The sequence below is a fragment of the Rhodamnia argentea genome, chromosome 7 (assembly GCF_020921035.1).
Source record: "Rhodamnia argentea isolate NSW1041297 chromosome 7, ASM2092103v1, whole genome shotgun sequence".
Lineage (NCBI taxonomy): Eukaryota > Viridiplantae > Streptophyta > Magnoliopsida > Myrtales > Myrtaceae > Rhodamnia > Rhodamnia argentea.
Window position 1 is genome coordinate 3090264 of NC_063156.1, and position 20768 is coordinate 3111031.

General features: G+C 40.4%; 4 protein-coding genes across 5 annotated transcripts in view; all 4 read left to right on the forward strand.

Moving 5' to 3' along the window:
* LOC125315872 (rust resistance kinase Lr10-like) overlaps window positions 1-2142 on the forward strand; it is a 61369-nt gene extending 59227 nt beyond the window's left edge. For both annotated transcript variants that reach the window (XM_048281964.1, XM_048281963.1), the window contains one exon: window positions 921-2142. In XM_048281964.1, the coding sequence (XP_048137921.1) occupies window positions 921-2072 (1152 nt within the window). In that variant the 3' untranslated portion in view covers window positions 2073-2142. The remainder of the gene's footprint in view (window positions 1-920) is intronic.
* The window catches only part of LOC125315875 (rust resistance kinase Lr10-like), a 61488-nt gene that overhangs the window by 13731 nt on the left and 26989 nt on the right, over window positions 1-20768 (forward strand). The gene's annotated exons all lie outside the window — the stretch shown is intronic.
* On the forward strand, window positions 3157-4972 carry LOC125315846. The gene is made up of 4 exons (XM_048281838.1): window positions 3157-3178; window positions 3291-3830; window positions 4502-4573; window positions 4671-4972. The coding sequence occupies exons 1-4, from the start codon at window positions 3157-3159 to the stop codon at window positions 4970-4972; spliced, it is 936 nt and encodes a 311-aa protein (XP_048137795.1).
* On the forward strand, window positions 8098-8592 carry LOC115733227 (rust resistance kinase Lr10-like). Its single transcript, XM_030663896.2, has one exon. It carries the CDS (start codon window positions 8098-8100, stop codon window positions 8590-8592), a length of 495 nt encoding a protein of 164 aa, XP_030519756.2.

The window sequence follows — 20768 nt, forward strand, 5'->3', positions numbered from 1 at the left end:
TTATGGTCTAAATAAGAGCCTTGTTAATTTCTCCGGCTTTCAGTTGTCACATGTTCACTCTCTTTTGCAGGAATTTTCACCTACTTCTACGTAATTTCATCTTCGTGAAATTGAGCTCGGGCTTCCAACTGTACATAAAAATAAAAAAGAAATTGAGCTCAGGCCATCTGCATATCTTCTCAGAGCCCAGGGGATTTGAAAAGAGAACTGATTATGTGACAAATAAAATTAAGAGTCGTTCTGAGGTCCGCTCTATCAATAATTTGTGTCTCACAATATGTTGTTACTCTCATGGTCATCTAAAAACTGTTAAGCTAGCAAAATTCATTTGAAAATGCATGTTAAGATCGGGCACTTAAATGTCTAATTAAGTTTTTTTTATTTTAAATTTTCTTCAGCTTTCACTTGTCACATATTCAAACTCTTTTGCAGGAGGCATCCGCTATTACCTCTCAATGATAGCCTACTGGTACCCGCTCTCTGAGATCGGTAACATACTAATACAATCTTCTCATTGTGGAATTAATTTTAGTTTTTTCTAAATGCAAAATTCTTTTAATCTAAAAATGAAAAATATTTAACACGCCCCAAATTTGTTATACGTATGACAATAATTTCCTTATTTGTTCTTTTGTCTATCTATGTAGTTTGAATCCCGCCCACAAATATTAGGGGATCGAACCGATATGCTCATTTGCTCGATTATGGTCTAAACAAGTGTCTTTTAAAATTTCCTCAGATATGACTTGTTACAAATTCAACCTCAATTGCGGAATAGGGATCAACGGTTACCTCGATACAATGATCTGGCTCTTTGTCATCGGTAATATTACTATAGTCTTATCATTGTGGAATCGACTTTATATTTCTGAATGCAAACATTTAACACGCCCACAGTGTTTGCGTTCATGGTTGTGAAATTCATCTTGGGAGCCCCATGCGTGATGACGTTGCTAATACACAAATGGAGGAGAAGACACTTAGCAATGGATCAAAACATTGAGGAATTTTTGCAATCTAATAATAACTTCTTGCCAATAAGGTACTCTTATTCGGACATTAAGAAAATCACAAGCCGTCTTAAGGACAAGCTAGGTGAGGGAGGGTATGGTTCTGTATTCAAAGGGAGACTCCGAAGCGGCCGTGAGGTGGCGGTGAAGATTTTGAAGAAAGGGAAAGCGAACGGGCAAGACTTCATTAGTGAAGTGGCTACCATCGGAAGAATTCATCATGTTAATGTGGTTGGACTCATTGGTTATTGTTTCGAGGGCTCCAAACAAGCTCTTGTCTATGATTTCATGCACAATGGGTCTTTGGATAAGCATATTTTCTCACGAGCAGAAGGGACTTCTCTTGATTGCAAGGAAGTGTACGAGATTGCTCTCGGAGTGGCTAGAGGGATTGAGTATCTTCATCGAGGATGCGACATGCAAATTCTACACTTTGATATTAAGCCTCACAACATTCTTCTCGATAGGGATTTCAACCCAAAAGTTTCTGACTTTGGGCTTGCCAAATTGTACCCCACGAACTACAACACCGTATCTGTGACTGCTGCAAGAGGAACTTTAGGATACATGGCACCAGAGCTGGTCTATAGGGACCTCGGGGGCGTCTCTTACAAAGCCGATGTCTACAGTTTCGGCAAATTGTTGATGGAAATGGCTAGTGGCAGGAAGAATTGGGATGCGGTTGTAGAGTGTTCCAGTCGGACTTACTTCCCTTTGTGGGTTCATGACCAACTTAGCGAAGGATTGGACATCCCGTTGGAGCAAGCTAGAGAGGAGGATAGGAGAATAGTAAAGAAGATGATAATAGTTGCTCTTTGGTGCATACAATGGAGTCCTGGCGACCGCCCTTCGATGCGCAAAGTCTTGGAAATGCTGGAAAGAGAAGCAGATGATCTACAATTACCTCCCAAGCCACTCTTTTATCCAACAGAAGTGTCGACAAGAGATGATGGAACTTGGACTGGGGAAGGCAATGGTATGACATCCACTCCATCAACTAGTGCAATGACTTATGAAGATTCTCATCTCGAGGATACTAGTACTGGCATTGCACAAGTATAGGCACGTTTCGGAACCTATTGATCCCGTGACATATGCGACAAATAGGAAAGGTCGTATTGATGATCCTTTATGTGTACCTCCCCTTTCATGGCCATCATCAGATGGTGTACGTTTATAGTTATGTTTATGCATCTTAATTATGAGTGTATTCTATCCATGGTCCTTCAGTTGTATTCTACCCATGGTCCAAGTATTTAGAATGCTGAAAAAGTATTTGAAATTTACCCTCATGTCCATGGTGCATTCTGATTCCCATCCTAGGTTATGTTTTCAAAATGTGTCTCTCGATTATGAAAAGTCATGCGTAAAACTTACAACTCTTGAATAGTAATCTCTCTTCGACCGAAAAAAAAATGATAATCTCTCTCTATGTGTATAAACATGTATAGATTTTTCTTACCATTTATTCTGTCTCTCCGATTAAACGAACGTAGACTTTATGAATCATTCTACACACGAGATTTGACGACTATTTTGTGGGGGATAAGCATTTTGATTTTTCCCCCTTTGCCAGCAAAGAGAGCTTTAAAAAAAAAAAAGCATGCCAATCGAATTGAATATCCTATCATTTAAAGATGAATCAACATGATCTTTTCGACTCCCATTTCGACCGTCAAATGCCAATCTCTTAATCCACCTTCTTGCCCCACCCCATAGCCACCGGGGCAGGGCAAGTTTGGCTCTGAGCTCGCTACGCAGCTGTGCCGGTGCGGGGGTCGATTGAAACTTTAGATTGGTGGCGGGGCATAAAGTTTCCCTTTGTGCTTTGTCTCCTCCGTTGACCGACCTTGACTTTTCCGCCGACCAATACCAATCTCTTCGTTCTCTCACACGTCCAAACAAAGAGTTTGTACTCTGAGATTTTTTCTTTTCTAGTCTTTACCTATCTTTTTATTTTACATCTCAGCAATAAACACTTGATTTTCTTACTTTATTCGTGTTCACTTCTTTCCCATTGCATGACCAATGCCCAAAGATCAATTCCTCCTCCTCCTCCTCCTCCTCCTCCTCCTCCTCCTCCTCCTCCTCCTCCTTCTCTTTCGTCTTCTACATCAGTCTCTTAGCATTGCCACAGACAATATCAATGCACCAGCTCTTGCCACAAGGTCACGAACATAAGCTTCCCGTTTCAGCTAAAGGGTGACCCGAAAATCTGCGGCGACCCTAAGTATGAGCTATTGTGCTTAAATAACCGGACCATTTTGAATTTGTATTCAGGTAAGTACTACATACGGCACATCGACCATACCAACTACACCATAAGGGTTGCCGATGTAGGGATGAGAAAGGGCAATTGTTCGTCTCTTCCTCGCCGCTCCTTGTGGTGCGGCAACTTCAGCTACCATGATCCGTATAGTGCTTGTGACTACGAGTCGTCCATGTTCTATGGTCAAGAGCCATCCAAAACTGTCTTGATCGTGAAATGCACGAAGGCGGTTGCTTCTCGGCTTTACATTGATGCTTCATCGTGCCTTGATGGGGTCAAATTTTCGAATTTTTCTAGAACAAGAAGGCGAATATATGCCATGGTCGATGCGAATGTCTCGAACGTGGAAACTGCATGCACTATAGAGCTTATGGCAATGATACCTGGGTGGGTTGATGGCAATAATCCTCGGTCCGATGCCCAAATTCACGAACAGATGGTTTATGGATTTGAGCTTTCATGGCTTCCAATTGCGGGTATGATGTATTGCAAACGTCATTATTATTGGGAAATCAGCAGCAAGCACCAAATTCAGTGCGGACCCAAGAAAGGTAAGAACTTCTCGGCTTGTTCAGTTTTCTGAACCAAAAAAAAAAAATTTTATAACAAAAAATTAATGTGAGGACATATCTGATCAAAATCTGATAAATTTGATCTAAACATGAGATATATTAGAAAGCTATCGACGTTTGCATATATAATACTTCTCTGTTTCTGCAATATAATATAATGCTATCCACGTAAATATTCAGTCCATAGAGGTTCCATCTGCAATATTGCCCAATGTTTTAGGATTAAACTATTGTGTAATTTTTTTTTTTCAGATTTGTGTTAAATTGTAAATGTAATCATTTCGATCAGTTTTTGTCAGATATCGCTGACGGTTTAGTTATCGTCGGTCGTCCCACGTGTCAAACCGCCACGTTAGTGATTTTTGACGATAATGGTTGGAAGGACTACATTGAAATTTCTTCAAAAAATTTAGGACTAAATTAGCAAAATTGAAAAGTTTATAACTATATGATTTATTAGTGGTTGGACAATTTTCCCATTATATGTTTCCTTAACGAGTGCCTCATTTCATGTTCAACAAAGTCAATCAGTCTTATTGATTGCGAATTCCGCCAGTCAATCTCAGTGGATTGAACGGATATCATTGCTTGATTATGCTCTAAATAAGTGTTGTATGTTTCCTTTGTTGGGGATTCAATCTCTTTTATAGGAAAAGTTATCGTCAATTACCTCTTCATTATCGGTTGGTCGTTGATGGAGATGATTCCGCTCTATGGCATCGGTAACATTACTAAATGCACACATTTAACACACCCAAAAACTGGTTATCAGATTAATAACGCACCCACAATTTTCTTGCGCTTTCCCCAAAATTACAGTGCCATTCATTGTTGTGAAATTCATCGTGGGAGCCCCATGTGTGATGCTGTTGCTAATACGCAAATGGAGGAGAAGGCACTTAGCAATGGATCAAAATGTTGAAGAATTTTTGCAGTCCAACAATAACTTCTTGCCAATATGGTACTCTTACTCAGACATCAAGAAAATCACGGGCGGTCTCAAGGACAAGCTAGGCGAGGGAGGGTATGGTTCCGTTTTCAAAGGAAGACTCCGGAGCGGCCACGAGGTGGCTGTGAAGATTCTGAAGAAGGGGAATGCGAACAAGCATGTTGACACCTAAATTTTGATTTTTCTAAAATCATCCATTTCAAGCATAAAATGAGAACTAGTCATAGTTCTCACCAAAAATAAATTTCTCATGCATTGCATATTTACTTTTCGTCGGTCGTGCGCATCATTGTGTTCAGCTTAAATTGACAAGCGGACGGACTGGGCATCACATGGAAAATTCGACTAAGCATGGGGAGATTGCCGAAAATTCTAAGAGGGCTTGAGCCTATTTTCATATTTAATTCAGCCCATTTATGCTCATTTAAATGTTAAAGGCTCTTAATTAATTATTTATTTAATTAATTAAAGCCCAATTTGAGCTCGAGATTATACAGTTAAGCCCGCAAGAGCAGGAAATTGAGCTAGCCCATGACAATTCCTCTTGTGGCGGAAATTATTGAGGAGTTTTAATGAGATCGGACTCTTGAAGATCAGAATTTTTAATCCGACGGTCACCCTAGTCTATAAATACCACGTTAAGCTTAGGGTTTAGGGGGGGCGGATATCATAATACACGGCCAATGTGAGAGGCGTCTCTCTGGTTCGTCTTCATCCACGGACACTTCAGTATACACGGCCATGGAAGGAGAAGGGGTGTCTCCATGGTGAAATTCAAAGGGACGCCCACGCAAAGAGAGAAGGTGGGGACATGGGAATTCGCAAGTTGAGAATCTGAAGAAGACTGCACAAATTCAAAGAGATATCAACGACTTTGCATATCCGATTTTCTCTAACATTCACCAACTGGGATTGCTTGATTAGCTTCATTCTGGGAAAAGATACCATGCTCCATCGTTGCATCTATCACCGATTCTCCACTAGTCGAACGTGCAGTGGTTTGGTTTTAGTATTATCTCAAGATTTTCCCTTTTATTGCACTTTAATTAGTTCCTGCAGGTTTTCAACAAGACGAGATTTTCACCTCCGATGTGTTTTGGCAAGCTACTTATAAAAACCCAGCGAAGTTGCAATCCTGACCATACTTCCGGTCTCCTATAAACGAGCAACGTCCCAGGCGCTCTTACAATTTCCAGCAAGTGCGGTTCCGGGGAACTCCATACGAAGGGGGCCAATTCATGAGAAGACACGGCCCTTAGAGGGTTCATAATACACACTCGCACCTCCCTCATCGAAGCAGATGGCTTTAACTTGAAGCACTCGTGAGATCCTGATCACAACAAGGCAGTGAGGCATGGACTTCTTCGGGAAAGGACACCGGCTCGCACACACTTGGGAGTTTATGCTTTGAAGGACACAATTCGCACATGCTAACAGGAAGTTTTTCTCCCCATGATTTCTTAAACCCCACTGGATTCTTATTGCAATTTTGTTTTATTGACTTGGGATTAGAGAATTTCACTTTCCTCTCTTGGTTACGGATTTTCAATCAATCTTGCCCAGGGATCTTCTTGAAGCAACCACGTTTGCCCCCATCCGATGAAGTCTATTATTTTGCGGACCCCGATTGAGCGGACCCATCCCTGAGATGCAACCCCAATTTGTCACCGACGCACTCCATTCCAACACTTTGGAGTCCTCTTTGCTGTGCCCAAATTCCCGTTCTGAATACCTAGCGATCTCCGAAGTTTGTCACAGCTCTTCCCAGTGGGCGCCCGAACTTTGCACCGACGAGAACGAGGAACAACGAGAAGGAACATGCATCGAAAGTTTTTCCATTGATGAATAACATTTCCAATGAACCCCAACCCACTAACATTGTGGTGTGTTGTTTGTGGTTCCAGGTGTCATTAACCAAACTTTTGCAAGTGCCTTAGCTTGCTCATGCCAGATGTTGAGCCAGGCCATTGAGCTTCAGGCAACAATTCGCTGCACTCCCAATATTGAGAAATCGGCTATGCAATCATCTCAATTCAGTTTATTTCAAGGAGTTCCGCAGCCATGAAAGCTCCATAGCCGCCCATGAACCACCGAGTTCATCGTTCAGTCCAATCTGCAGGCCTCCGAGGATTGTTGATCCGCAATTCATCGAGATTCAAATTTGGCAACATTATCTCGGGATTAGGTAACGATCTTGATTTGAAATATTCTGAAAATTGCTTGCTTAATTTGAATGTCGAGTGAATATTGGGTGAATATGGATTGATCTTATAATATCTATGTGGTAATTGCTTAACTTGAATTTTGAGCAAATCTTGTGGATATTATGCCTATCTATAGAATATTTGACATCTTTTGTTGCTCTATTTAAAATTTTCGAATCCTAAGCATATCGGATAAGATCTGTATCTCGCTTGGGAATTCTGAATATATCTTTAAAATTCGAGAAATTATCTAAAAAATTTCAGATCTCGAGAGATAATCTTTCCTAAGTTTAAAAGATATGCAATCCCTTGCGGATAGGGCCATACGCCCTTGAAAATTCCGGAATCCCCTAAGGATTTTCGAAAATTCAATAAATATTTGCACGTCTTTAAACAAAACTGCCTATAATGTATGCTCCCCGGTGCCTAGTCCCGTCGGAAAATTAAATCACACGCCACGCCCATGATCTTATGGGATGGGATGGTGATTTAAATATAGAAATTCGTATTCTGCCCTTTGGCGAGAAGGGACGTTGTATTTCTATATATTTATCCGCATACCGGCTCGAATCTTCGAGGATGTAGCGGATAAAATCTCGTTCTGGCCCGGATCTTCGGAAATGAGAAGATTTATCGGAAAATCGGATTTAAAGATATATTATGGGCATTGTTGTTTAATTTTGTTCAAATTCATCTGCTTCAATTCAAAAATTCGAAAAAAGTAAAAAAAAGGGAAAATTCGAAAATAAAAAAAAGGGAAATCAAAATCACAAATCATCAATCAGGAAAATGCATTTTCATGAAATTTGGTACCGAAAGGGTGTTAATTAAAAATTAACATAACCAAGTCCCCGAACCCTAAACCTCTGGTTAGCAGAAAATAAAGTATTCTCCCGTACTTTATTTAGGTATCTAATCTACCTACCAAAAAAGATTAGTGGCGGCTCCTAAATTAAAAATCAAACCTAAGTTGCGAATTGGTAGGGCTTGGGAGAGTCCGTATTAGGTTAGTTAATTCATCTAATTAACCTAATAATCCATTAACCCAAAAATTTATTTTTAGGTCGCGACAAAGCAGGACTTCATCAGCGAAATGGCTACCATCGAAAGAATTTACCATGTTAATGTGGTTGGACTCATTGGTTTTTGCTTTGAGGGCTCTAAACAAGCTATTGTTTACGATTTCATGCACAATGGGTCTTTGGAAAAGCACATTTTCTCACAAGGAGGACAAGAGACTTCTCTTGATTGCAACGAAGTGTACAAGATTGCTCTTGGAGTGGCTAGAGGGATTGAGTATCTTCATCGGGGATACGTCATTCAAATTCTGCACTTTGATATCAAGCCTCACAATATTCTTCTCGACAAGGATTTTAACCCAAAAATTTCTGACTTTGGGCTTGCCAAATTGTATCCCACGGACTACAACACCATATCCTTGACTGCTGCAAGAGGAACTTTAGGATACATGGCTCTAGAGCTGGTCTATAGGAACCTCGGGGGCGTCTCTTACAAAGCCGATGTCTACAGTTTCGGTAAATTGCTGATGGAAATGGCTAGGGAAGGAACAATATGGATGCAGATGTAGAGCATTCAAGCCAGACGTACTTTCCCATATGGGTTCATGACCAACTCTGCGAAGGATTGGACGTTCCCATAAAAAATGTCAACGAGGAGGATAGGAGTATTACAAAGAAAATGTTGATAGTTGCTCTTTGGTGCATTCAATTGAATCTGGGCAACCGCCCTTCGATGCGCAAAGCCTCGGAAATGCTGGAAGGAGAAGTAGATGATGGATGGAGAGATGATAAGATCTTCGAAGAGATGATAAACTTCGGTTTAGGCTCCGTTGGTAATGAAAGAATTTGTCATTGACTTATTATTTTAAGTGATGCACACTGTTTTCCAAATCACTTATTTATCGCTATACAAACCAGGCCTTAAAGGACGGGAAACGCGAAGAACACTTAGAACAAGTTCCTTAATTTGTGATACAGAGCAAAATAACCAATAGTTAGGGGACCAAATCCGAAATAACGGAAAGATCGTGTTGCTTTTTGCTTCCTGCTAATCTCTCTCCTTTAGCTTCCGACCAAAAAAAAAACTCTTCCTTTGGCGATGGAGATCGTTTCTAGACTCAAACACAGTAAAGGATAATTCGAAAATTAAGCTGAAAAAATGAAAATAATACATTCCGATTCTCATTTATCCTTCTCTATCGTGATCTTATTCAGATCTCTCCTCTTTTCCAGATTCCATCTCCATTCTCAGCTTGACGTACCAATGGACACTCGCCTAAGAGAAGAAGAAGAAGAGGATGAGCGGTGGAGGGGAATCGGCGGCCACACTGTGCAATACGTGCATGGTGGGGACGCCAGCGACAAGTGTAGTTGCAAGCGCATTTAGGAGTTAGAGATTCTAGGTTCCTTTCAGTATCCTACCCGTCAGGACTGGTTTCCTAAATTTTGTACCCCGGAACCCGAAACCTACCTTGTTTCTACCGGCCCCCTAGGTGTTTAGAAAATATTTAGTGAATGAATGGAAAGAAATGGAATCAGACTTTAAGGTGTGATAACACTAATTTTTTAATGAATTATTTGCCTCACAACGTTGCTAATAGTTACTGGCAAAGATTGTCCGAGGATACAACACAATTTTGCAATGATAATATCATATAGTTATTCTAATATTTTTCTAAGAACTCTTAAAGAGAAACAATGGAAAAGACAATCCTTACCCAAAAAACAATGGAAAAGACAACTGTATCTCTTTGAAAAAAAAAATAGAAGTTGAAGTAAATCAATATTTGAAAGAATCATTTAATATATAATAGCGAAAAGAACATAACTTTTCGCGTCTGAAAAGAGTACAACTCTTTGTGTCTCAAAACTGTTAATACACAACTCTTCATGTTCGAGGACTAGACTGGTGATTCGGATGCATCTTTTCATGTCCGAAAACTATCATGTCTGAAAAAATTACAACCTTTCAAAGGTCATAAGAAATTAGAATTAAAATTCAAAATTAAAAATAATAGAAAATTAATTGCAACTCTTTTGTGAACAGTCGCCTTGTTTCGCTAGGACAACATTCTTCTCAACAGAGATTTCATCCCAAAAGTTTGCGACTTTGGGCTCGTGAGATTGTATCCCTCGGATTGCGACACCGTGTCTCCGACTGCAAGAGGAACCTTAAGATATAAGGCTTCGGAGCTGGTCTTCAAGAATTTTGGGGGCGTCTCTTACAAAGCCAATGTCTATAGTTTTGGAAAATTGCTGATGGAAATGACTAGGAGGAGGAAGAATGGGGATGCAATTTCAAGGTACTTAAGTCAGATTTACTTTCCTTTGTGGGATCATGACCAACTTAGTGAACGATTGGTCGTTCCGGTGGAAGAAGTTAGCGAGGAGGAGAGGAGAACAATAAAAAAAAGCCATGGTAATAGTTGGTCTTTGGTGCATATAATGGAATCCTAGCGACTGCCCTTCGATGCGCGAAGTCCTGGAAATGCTCAAGGGGGAAGTAGATGATCTACAAATATCACCCAAGCCGCTCCTTTTGTCCAACTGAAATGTCGAGAAGGGATGATGCAATTTGGACCGACGAAGGCAATGATACTGTATCCACTCCATCAACTAGTGCATCGCCTTGCGAAGTTTCTCACTTTGAGTATACTAGTATTAGTATCACACAAATATAGACGCATATCAAAACCGTTTGATCCCGTCACATATGTGGCAAATTGAAACATGCTATTGATGATATTTCATGTGTGGCTCCTCTTTCTTGGCCATCATCAAATTGTAGAATGTTTAACGGATCTCAAAAAGGGAATAAAAGAAAGCTCAACACATTCTCATTCTGATTCTGATTCTCGTTTGTCGTTGTCTCTTGTGATCTTATCGAGGTCTCGTCTGTTCTAGATTCCATCTCCACTCCCTTTTCTTGTCCGATTGTTTCTCGAATCGCAGTCCCAATCGACACTTGCGTGAAGAAGAATGCGATGAGCGGCGGACGCGAACCGGAGGCAGCAGGATGCGGCCCGTGTGTGGTGGGGATGCCAGTGGAGCCACAGGCGTCCCGCCAACCAGCACGCCGCCACGTGGGTTGCCGGCGAGCTCTCACTCCAGCTACTTGAATGCCACCCCAATCCGGTCCGGCGGTTTTGGAAATCAGTTCAAACGATATTATAATCTGTGCATCCAACCCACTAATCAGCAGTTGAGTGGATCAAATCCCGTGTGTATTTATCTAGAGGAGCTTCAATTTTACTGGGCGGTGCTATCTTCGGTTCTTATTCTTTTCACAATCTATGCCAATTCTTCTAGAACAAATTGCCAAATCCATAACATGGTACTTCCGTGGAGGCTGGAGGGCATGGCTTGTTTTCCATCATTTTCTAAGTCTGTCGTGGCTGAACATCGCACTAGATAGACCATCATGTCTTGGCCCTACATCTTTTCCGTGTAAAGAAGAAAAATTAGCTTCTGTCCTGTAAGAGCAACAGCAAGCACTGCAGCAGTTGGATAAGCTTGGCTCTGACTTTTCAGCCGACCGTTATTTGTCGGAGATTTTTCCCTCTCCCTGCCGATAAATACCCTCCACGTTATTTCAAGAAACAGAGCAACTCCAATTGTTCCTCTCATCTATTGCATAAGCTATGCACAAAGATCGACTCCTCCTCCTCCTCCTTCTTCTACATCGGACTTTATTATCGCCGTCGAAAACAATCAGTGCACAACCTCGTGCAGCGAGATCGCGATCATAACCTATCCGTTTCGGCTGAGGGACGACCCTCGCTATGAGCTAGCCTGCGTAAACAGCCACACCATTCTAGATCTGTACTTAGACAAGTACTATGTACAGCACATCGACTATACCAACTACACGATTAGGGTTGCCGATGTCGAGCTGTGAGAAAGCAACTTCTCGTCTCTTCCTCTCCGCTCCTTGTCGTGCGGCTACTTTCGAGACGAACTCTTGGGTCCATATTTTTCCAAGACCGTGGCAATCACGTACTGCACCAAGGCCGTCGATTCTCAGTTTTACTTCGACACTCTGTCATGCCTTGATAGGGTCAAATTTTCGAATTTCTCTAATGCGGGAAGGCGAGTATATACCGTGGTCGATGCGAGTGTCTCACGTATGTGGAAGCTACATGCACTATAGAGCTTATGGCAATGATACCTTGGTGGGTTGATGGCAAATGATCTTCGTTCCTATGCGCAAATTCATCAACTAAAGGTTGATGGGTTTGAGCTTTCCTGGCATCCAATTGTGTGTAAGATCAATTGCAGAAATTATTTTCAGTGCTTCATCAACGACACGCACGAAATTCAGTGCATTCAGGAAGGTAACAACTTTTGAGTTTGTTCAATTTCCTTTTTAAAAAAAACTCAGGCTATTTTCCACCTTCAATTAGCTTTAGACGCACTCTAAACTTAAAATGGCCCAAAATAGCCATCGTTGAAACCACATTAATGGTAACATTGATGAAATAGGAGAAGTACACATTTAGTTTCGATCAGTCAATCTAATGATTTTTATCAACCTTTTCTAAACGTTTTTTGTTCTCCTTTTTGTGTTGAGATCGGAGAAGTTTGCACGTTCATTGCTTTTTCACGAGCATCATCTAAGATCCGAGTATTTTAGACAATTTAATGATCGAAAATTCAAATTTAAAAGAATATCGATATAGTAAATTTGTTTATGATGTCTCTCTAAAGCTCATTGTGGCATAACTCCCTACAGTATACAATTCTTTAGTTCAAGTTTTTCTTACGGGAAATTCTTTGGTTAAGGTTGTGAACTCTTTGCGATTGTAATTCATACATAAAATATGTTAATTAACAAAGATCACCAATAATGTTTCCATTAGAAAAATTCCTTAATAGAAAGCGACTTGAGCACATTATTAAGTATAAGAGAGGAAATGAAGTCTATATCAAAATAAATGGGATGTAAAATAAGTTGGTGGAATAAAACATCCTTGCTCTAATGGATTGAACCGTTATGCTCATTGCTTGATTATGGTTTAAATATTCTTCAGCTTTCACTTGTCACATACTCAATCTCTTTTGCAGATGGAAATATGTTCGTTTTCCTCTCCTATATCGCCCAGTTTATGGAAGTGATCCCGCTCTATGCCATCGGTAACATTACTACAATCTTCTCATTGTGAAATCAATTTAGTGTTCCTATGACACACCCACAAATTGGTTGTACGTGTAACAATAAATACACCATTTTGTCATTTCTTCATCTATTTAATTCGAATTCCGCCACAAAATTTAGTAAATAGAACCGATACGCTCAGTTACTTGAGTATGGTCTAAATAAGTGTCTTTAAAATTTATTCAAGTGTCACTTGTGGCAAATTTAACCTCCATTGCAAAATAGTGAACAATGGTTACTTTCGTGCGATGCTCCCGTTCTTTGCCATCGGTAACATTAGTACAATTTTCTCCTTATGAAGTTGACTCAATGTTTCTAAATGCAATGATTTAACACACCCACAAATTGGTTACCAGAAACATAACACAACCACAAATTTCTTACGTTTTATCCAAAATACATTGTTGGCTTGCATGGTTGCGAAATTCATCTTGGGAGCCCCGTGTGACATCCTGTAATCCGGCTCGTTTTGAAGCCTTGAATAAATGAAAAGTCTCATCGATGTATTTCAGTCGAATCTCACTCAGAACCGATCCCTCTCGAACGTACTAACCAAATGGGAATGGCTAGCTAGGAAAGTCAAGTACGTGGACCTAAGAACTTGGTCATGGACTGACCCTTTGGCCATGAAAATTGTCGAGGGAATATTTTGGACCAATATAGGCCGATCCTAGAATGATTAAGGAACGATTTGGATAACACCCAACGCTTGGATCACGGGTGATTCCGTTCGACCTCGTATGGGTTCCAAACGTCCTTGAATTATTTTCTAACGATCGTGTCCATCGGGACTAGTGATTGACCCTCGTAATTGATTGATAACCAAGGTCGCCATGGCTCGAGTAATTCTTAAACATGATTTTAATCACGGGTCGATACGCGTAACTCCTAAAAGCCACCCGTTAGTTTGAGATACGCTAAAAATTCTATTGATCGAGATTAGTCGCGAATCGAGCTTCGTAATTTGACGTCGGACCTTCGGGGGTTTCAAGAAATAAAATTTTGGACGTTTCCTCATCCTGTGTGAAATTCCTTCGCGGTTCGCCCCAAAGAGGTTCAGGAAAAGTAGATTTGGACTGGGTATGGGAAATGACCCATTTGCCCACGAAAAATACCCTATTTTTCACTTGGAACAAAGGGTATTTTGGTCATTTCCCCTTTTGGCCGAGATTGACTAGTCAATGAGGGGAGATAATTTTTTTTTTCTCTTGACTTTGTGGGCATAATTAATTATTATTAACCTATAGTAATTATTATATTGGCCTCTTCTTCTTCATTATCCAAGAACTCTCTCTCTCTCTAGCTCACTTTCTCTCTACCTCACTCTCCCTCTCCCTCTCCCTCACTTGGCCGAACACCCTCTCTCTCACCCTCCATTGCCGAAAATTCTTCGAGCTCTCCCCGGAGTCGCTTTGGATAGCTTGAGGTTCCTAGATCGTCGACAAATCGCCGGCCGTGCAAAGATCGCCGGAACCGCCGCTTGGTTCGATCTTTTCCGCGACCGTTCAATGGACGTTTCGCGAGTTTTTGGAGGTAGGATTGTTTCTAAACCTAAATTAGGTGACTAGGCTGCTAAAAGACCATGAAATTGTGAAGTTTTGATGAAGAAATTGGTGAATTTGAGGGTGGTATAGCTGCTGGACGAAAATTGCAGATTTGAGGAGAAAGAAGGCTTGTTCTTGCAATGAATAGTAAAGTCAAGAAGATAATAGTGGTCAAAGTTTAACTATCGTTACTTTATGCCCTAACTAGAGTTACTTTATGCTATTTATTAATCATGGTTAGGTTAGTATTTGACTCTAGTTAATTTTGAACCATGATTAGTTTAAATATTAACTAAGGTTACTTTCATGTGACATAAAGTTGTTATGCCATGGTACTAATTAAATGTGGCATGATTACTATAGTTTAGTACTATAGTCGTAGATTAATTATATGTTAGAAAATTATTATTGTTCGGCCGTGATAAATTTCCACGTTAGTATAATTTTAATGGCACGTGATTTATAAATTGCTACGTTAGCATAATATGGTCGCATGGCGTGGATTGGATACTTTGGTAGCATAAATTGATCGGGTGATCCCGAATTATTAATTCTCTAACGTGAGTGAATCACGTGGTCCCGAACAATTCTAAGAAAATGAGAAGGTTGTATTCAATCAAGTCGTTTGAGGTCAAAGTGAGCCGTATTCATCCGATTGTCCGAGACCGAGGAAATGTGAGGGTCGTATTCAATCAAGTCGTCTGAGGTCAAAGTGAGCCGTATTCGTCTAATTGTCTGAGACCAAGGAAATGTGAGGGTCGTATTCAATCAAGTTGTATGAGGCCAAAGTGAGCCGTATTCGTCTAGTTGTCTGAAACCGAGAAAGTAAGAAAGTCGTGTTCAATTAAGTCGTCCGAGACCAAAGTGAGTCGTGTTCGACTAATTGTCCGAGACTTGATCCGGTCGTGTTCCTATGTGTTCGAGACCGAGATTCGTGGGTGGTATTCCTATGTGTCTGAGACCCTGGTATATATATAGAGCTGTGTTCCATAAAGGTCCGAGGCTCAATATTATGAACTTATTTGATGGCGGTGGAGTAAAGTGGAATATTCTGGAGGAACGTGGAATATTCTGGAGTAACGTGGAATATTCTGGAGTGACGTGGAATATTTTTGGAGTGACGTGGAATATTCTGGAGTAACGTGGAATATTCGGGAGTGACGTGAAATATTCTGGAGTGACGTGGAATATTTTTGGAGTAATGTGAAATATTTTGGAGTGACGTGAAAATTTTTTGGAGTAACGTGGAATATTCTGGAGTAGCGTGGAATATTTTCGGAGTAACGTAACAATTTTCGAAGTAATGTGGATATTTATATTATGGCTTGATGTGTTTAAAACGTGCCCTAGAGCACATATAATATTTTATTGTCGAGCCGAGGCGTGGAACGCCGAGAGGGGAGTAACGTAGGATATTTGAGAAGATGTGAGAATTTTTGGAGAAAGAGTGGAATTTTCTGGAATTTAATTGTGGAAATTTTTGTGTGAGAAAGAAAGAGTTGTTGGAAATTGTTGCTCGCCCAGATTGTGTCTGGAGGAACTAGCGGCCTGATTTAGGGTTAGAGATTTTCTTACTGAGATTTTATCTCACCCCGTCGTGGGTTCGTTGTTTTTTAGACCCGCCGCCGCAATGATCTGACCCGGAGATCGAGATGCCGGGAGAAGTTGTGGAGCCTTCGGATGCTGAGTAACCGCTTGAGATAGCGAGGTCAAGGCTTAGAATAGTTGGCCTCTCGACAGTTGTGGAGTATTGTATTTTGATTGTGTAGCGGGCTTCGACCACGTGTCTTTTGTTATAGGTGGTCACGGGCTTGTACAGTGGCCCCCGAAGCCTTAGGTTTGACAGTTTGTAACAACTATATATATATATGTACATATGTGTGTTTTTACCATCCCAAGTTATCGTAGTGTTATTGGTTTTCTGTACGGAGATTTTGTTGCTTCCGCATGTGTTGTATAATATTGTTGGCCTGAGGATCTTGGAGAACCGTACGCAAGCGAGGCCAGGTGGGATGTCGACGGTTCGTAGGGTTCGGGTCGTGACACCCCGTGGGTGATGATGTTTGCTAATACGCAAATGGAGGAGAAGACACTTAGCAATGGATTGAAACCTTGAGGAATTTTTGCAATCTAGCAATAACTTTTTGCCAATAAGGTATTCCTATTTGGACATCAAGAAAATTACGGGCAGTCTTAAGGACAAACTAGGCAAGGGAGGGTACGGTTCCATTTTCAAAGGCAAACTCCGAAGTGGCTGCGACGTGGTGGTGAAGATTCTGAAGAAGGGGAAAGTGAACGGGCAGGACTTCATCGCGACGTGGCTACCGTCGGGAGAATACATCATGTTAACGTGGTTGGACTCGTTGGTTTTTGCTTCAAGGGCTCGAAATAAGCTCTCGTCTACGATTTCATACACAATGGTTCATTGGATAATCACATTTTCTCACAAGGACAAGGGACTTCTCTTGATTGAAAGGAAACTTATGAGATTGTTTTTGGAGTCGCAAGAGGGATGAGCATCTTCATCGAGATTGTGACGTGCAAATTCTAAACTTTGATATTAGGCCTCACAATATTCTTTTGGAGAGGCATCATTAGTGGAAGGCTGAGCCCAACTCACCCCAACAAGAAAACAATAATAGTGTCGTTCCGTCAATAGTTACTCCGAAGAAACACGACGGCCGAGTGAATATTATTTTTGTTTTAGCTTATTTAAGGAGAGCGAGCATTGACAGGCACGACCATGGCACAAAGCCAAGACTCGAGCACATGCACTGCAATTGCGCTGGGATCGTGAGTAAGGTGAGCACGCCCACATTCCTAGGCTAGTCTAGGCACGGCGCAATTTTAAGCCTCCACTAAAACCCACCACGGACGCTTGTCAGAAAATCACGCGTTTTCCTTTGAATGGAAAGTCCAATGACATACCAGATTATTGTTAATCATAGTTATTATTAAGGAAATGCTTTCTTAAAAGTCTGGTAGCACTATCAGTTATTTCTGACCATAGATCCATACATTATAACAGCGTGTTTTGCATAAAGCACTCATTAATTGAAAAATTATGAGGTAAAAAATAATAACAATACTATCAAACTGTCAGGCTAGCAGCTTCCTTATTACGATTATTTTGAAAGGTATGCCACGTCCTTTACATGATAGTAAGTCCCACTCCTCATGTCGTGATTACCAAAGTGAACAGAAATTCATAATTATGAGCCCCCGTGCATCCTGAGTCCGACCCAAACATGCGCAGGGTCCACGGCGCAAACCGAAACCGAGCAAAACTTTTTGAAAGATCCTATATGACCAAACTGCCCCTGACCTTCCAAGTGAAGACCATGAACTATTCGAGGGCACTTTCTTATTTCCTAGAAATTCTCGAGCCTCCCATCCCAGGCAGTTAGTGGTGTAATTCAGTTTGCAAGAGAACTGCTAAGAATCCAAAAGTCAATTCAACTCAGTTATGTTTTTGCATTTTAAGTAGTTAAATGACTTTTATGGACATTGTGAATCTTCTTTGTAAATGATTACCATATTTGACCTAGATTATACGAAATATACAATCGGTTTAGCTCTTTAAATTTCTTATTGCTCTCTAAATTTCTTCCCTCTTTGCTCTATGATTGCCTCAAATTACCAAGCGAAGCGTTGTGGCAAGACTTCCATGCTGGGAAAAGACAAAGTATCTTGTTTCATATGCGTTTGGAATTAGAGAGGTAAGAATTATTGGAAAATATTGTGAGTGCTTCTTTGCATGTAATCCACCATCAATTAAAATTTTTGATTTTTTGCATTAGTACAAGGCTGGTGTGAGTGATATGGAATTTATTGAATGGTGTGAGAAATATCCCACCATGAACGAGGCAATAGTTGACGAGCGAGATCAGTAAGTACTCTCTTTAAGTTTTCATATAGCATGCTCTATTGATCTCTTCTTGATCCCTTCTTTCCCTTCTTTCCCTTATTCCAGCTTTATGTCATACGGATTGCTACAAGCTGCTAGAGCTGCCAGAAGTTGTGGGCAGGTGCCATGTTGACGGGATAAAGAATCACTTGAATCAGCAGCATATTGATGATTTAGTTTTAATATATGGTTTATGCTTTTTTATTTATCTAAAAATTCTGACTTGTTTTGTTTTGTTGTCTGGTGGAGGATCTTCAAATCACTTACTCGGAAATACTCCGACAAGCCAAAGCTGTCAAGAGTCTCTTGTTTTGTTTAGTTGTTATTGGAGACAAGCATAACCAGCCAAACACCTTCCATGACAAACTTCAGGTTCCTGTTGGCCTTGGCCTTGAGGCAATGTATGTGTAGGTGGGCGATGCCTTCTCCTCTCCGACCACAACTGAGAAAAGACAAAGTGTCTTGTTTCATATGAAGAGAAGGGCACCCCTTTATATAGTAGATGGTCTCAGATTACAACCGTTGATCTATATTTGATCTAATAGCTCAGATAGCGTCTTCCAATCTACCTAACTACAGACAATAAATAAGAAGATTCCGGAACACATGACAGTTACCGTCTCGCCCGCTCCTAGAATATTCTAGAAAATGGTAGAAAACCTTAAGCAAGCCCCAGAGGTCCAAGACAAAACAAGTCTTGAGGTTCTTCTCGAGCATGGGATCACGTGTCATTCTCCCCTACCAATTTGAGCGCCGTCCTCAATGCTGTCGGCTCGAGGTGTTTAGAAGTAGTTCTTGGAGAAATTAAAAGCCCAATTAAACTCTTACTTTCAACCATAAGGTGGCAGGACACTGCAAAATATATATATATATATATATATATATATATATTTCAGACAATGTTTGGAGGAATTAGAAGTCCCGATGTAACTCCTAACACCTCATTCTATTGAATATGACAATATATATATATATATATATATATCACTCATATTCATGCTCACTCATGCTGCTCATTCTAACTCTCACTCGGCAAATTGTTGATGGAAATGGCTAGTCGAAGAAAAAATGTGGACACAAATACAGAGTGTTCCGGTCGAATTTACTTTCCTTTATGGGTGTATGACCAACTTCGTGAAGAATTGGACATTCCGATGGAAGAAGTTAGTGAGGAGCATAGGAGAATAGTAAAGAAGATGATGATAGTTGCTCTTTGGTGCATTCAATTGAATCCTAGCGATCGCCCTTCAAGGCTTTAAGTCATGGAAATGCTTGACAAAGTAGCAGATGATCTACAAATACCTCCCAAGCCACTATTTTATCCACCGGAAGTGCCGACAAGGGATGATGGAACTTGGACAGAAGGCAAAGATACTATACCCACTTCATTAATTAATGTAATAACTTATGAAGATTCTCATCTTGAGTATAGTATTACTAGTATTACACAAGCATAGACCCATTTTCATACTATTTCTACCCGTAACATTTGAGGAAAATAGAAACAGATCGTATTAATAATGTTTTATGGGTACCTCCCCAGCCATGGCCATCATTAGATTGTGTCCTAATCATGACCCATCAAAACACTCACAAAAACATATGACGAGCGCGTTTGGGGTTTGGAGTCTCTGCTTAAAATACTAACTAGCACACAATCCGCGCTACGCATGACTTGCTGGCACTCTAGTGGTCGCTATCTAAGTGTCGGTTCACGGCACACCAATTCTCACTACTAATAAAAATGACAGATGGAGAGAAAGGAGGGAGATATAATAAAAAAAAAAACAACTTCGGTTTAAAGAAGGGACAGTGCGAGACAATTATCTAGATAATAAATCTTGAAGACTTTTATTGACCTTTTGTTCCTTCGAAAATTAGATAAAATTTTAAGTCGGAGAATAGCAGGACACATCAAAAGATGATATCTCCATTAATAACATCATTAGATTGGATAGTTAAATTCTTATTTCTTTTACTAGGCTGCTAAGGTTATTGAGTGGAAAATGTACTCTTAAAGATGATAGAAGTTTTTCTTTTTAAGTTTCATTGTCAATGACTATTACAAGTAAATTACAACCCATAAAAAATTTGCAAGTGTAAGCAAGTTACGACCATTATGGGTAAAATTGCATCTCA

Coding starts and splice junctions, on each gene's coding strand:
- LOC125315846 (XM_048281838.1), top strand. CDS start 3,157: ATGCACCAGCTCTTGCCACAAG. Junction 3,179..3,290: donor GCACCAGCTCTTGCCACAAG/GTCACGAACATA, acceptor ATTTGTATTCAG/GTAAGTACTACATACGGCAC. Junction 3,831..4,501: donor TCAGTGCGGACCCAAGAAAG/GTAAGAACTTCT, acceptor TCTCTTTTATAG/GAAAAGTTATCGTCAATTAC.
- LOC115733227 (XM_030663896.2), top strand. CDS start 8,098: ATGGCTACCATCGAAAGAATTTACCATGTTAATGTGGTTGGACTCATT.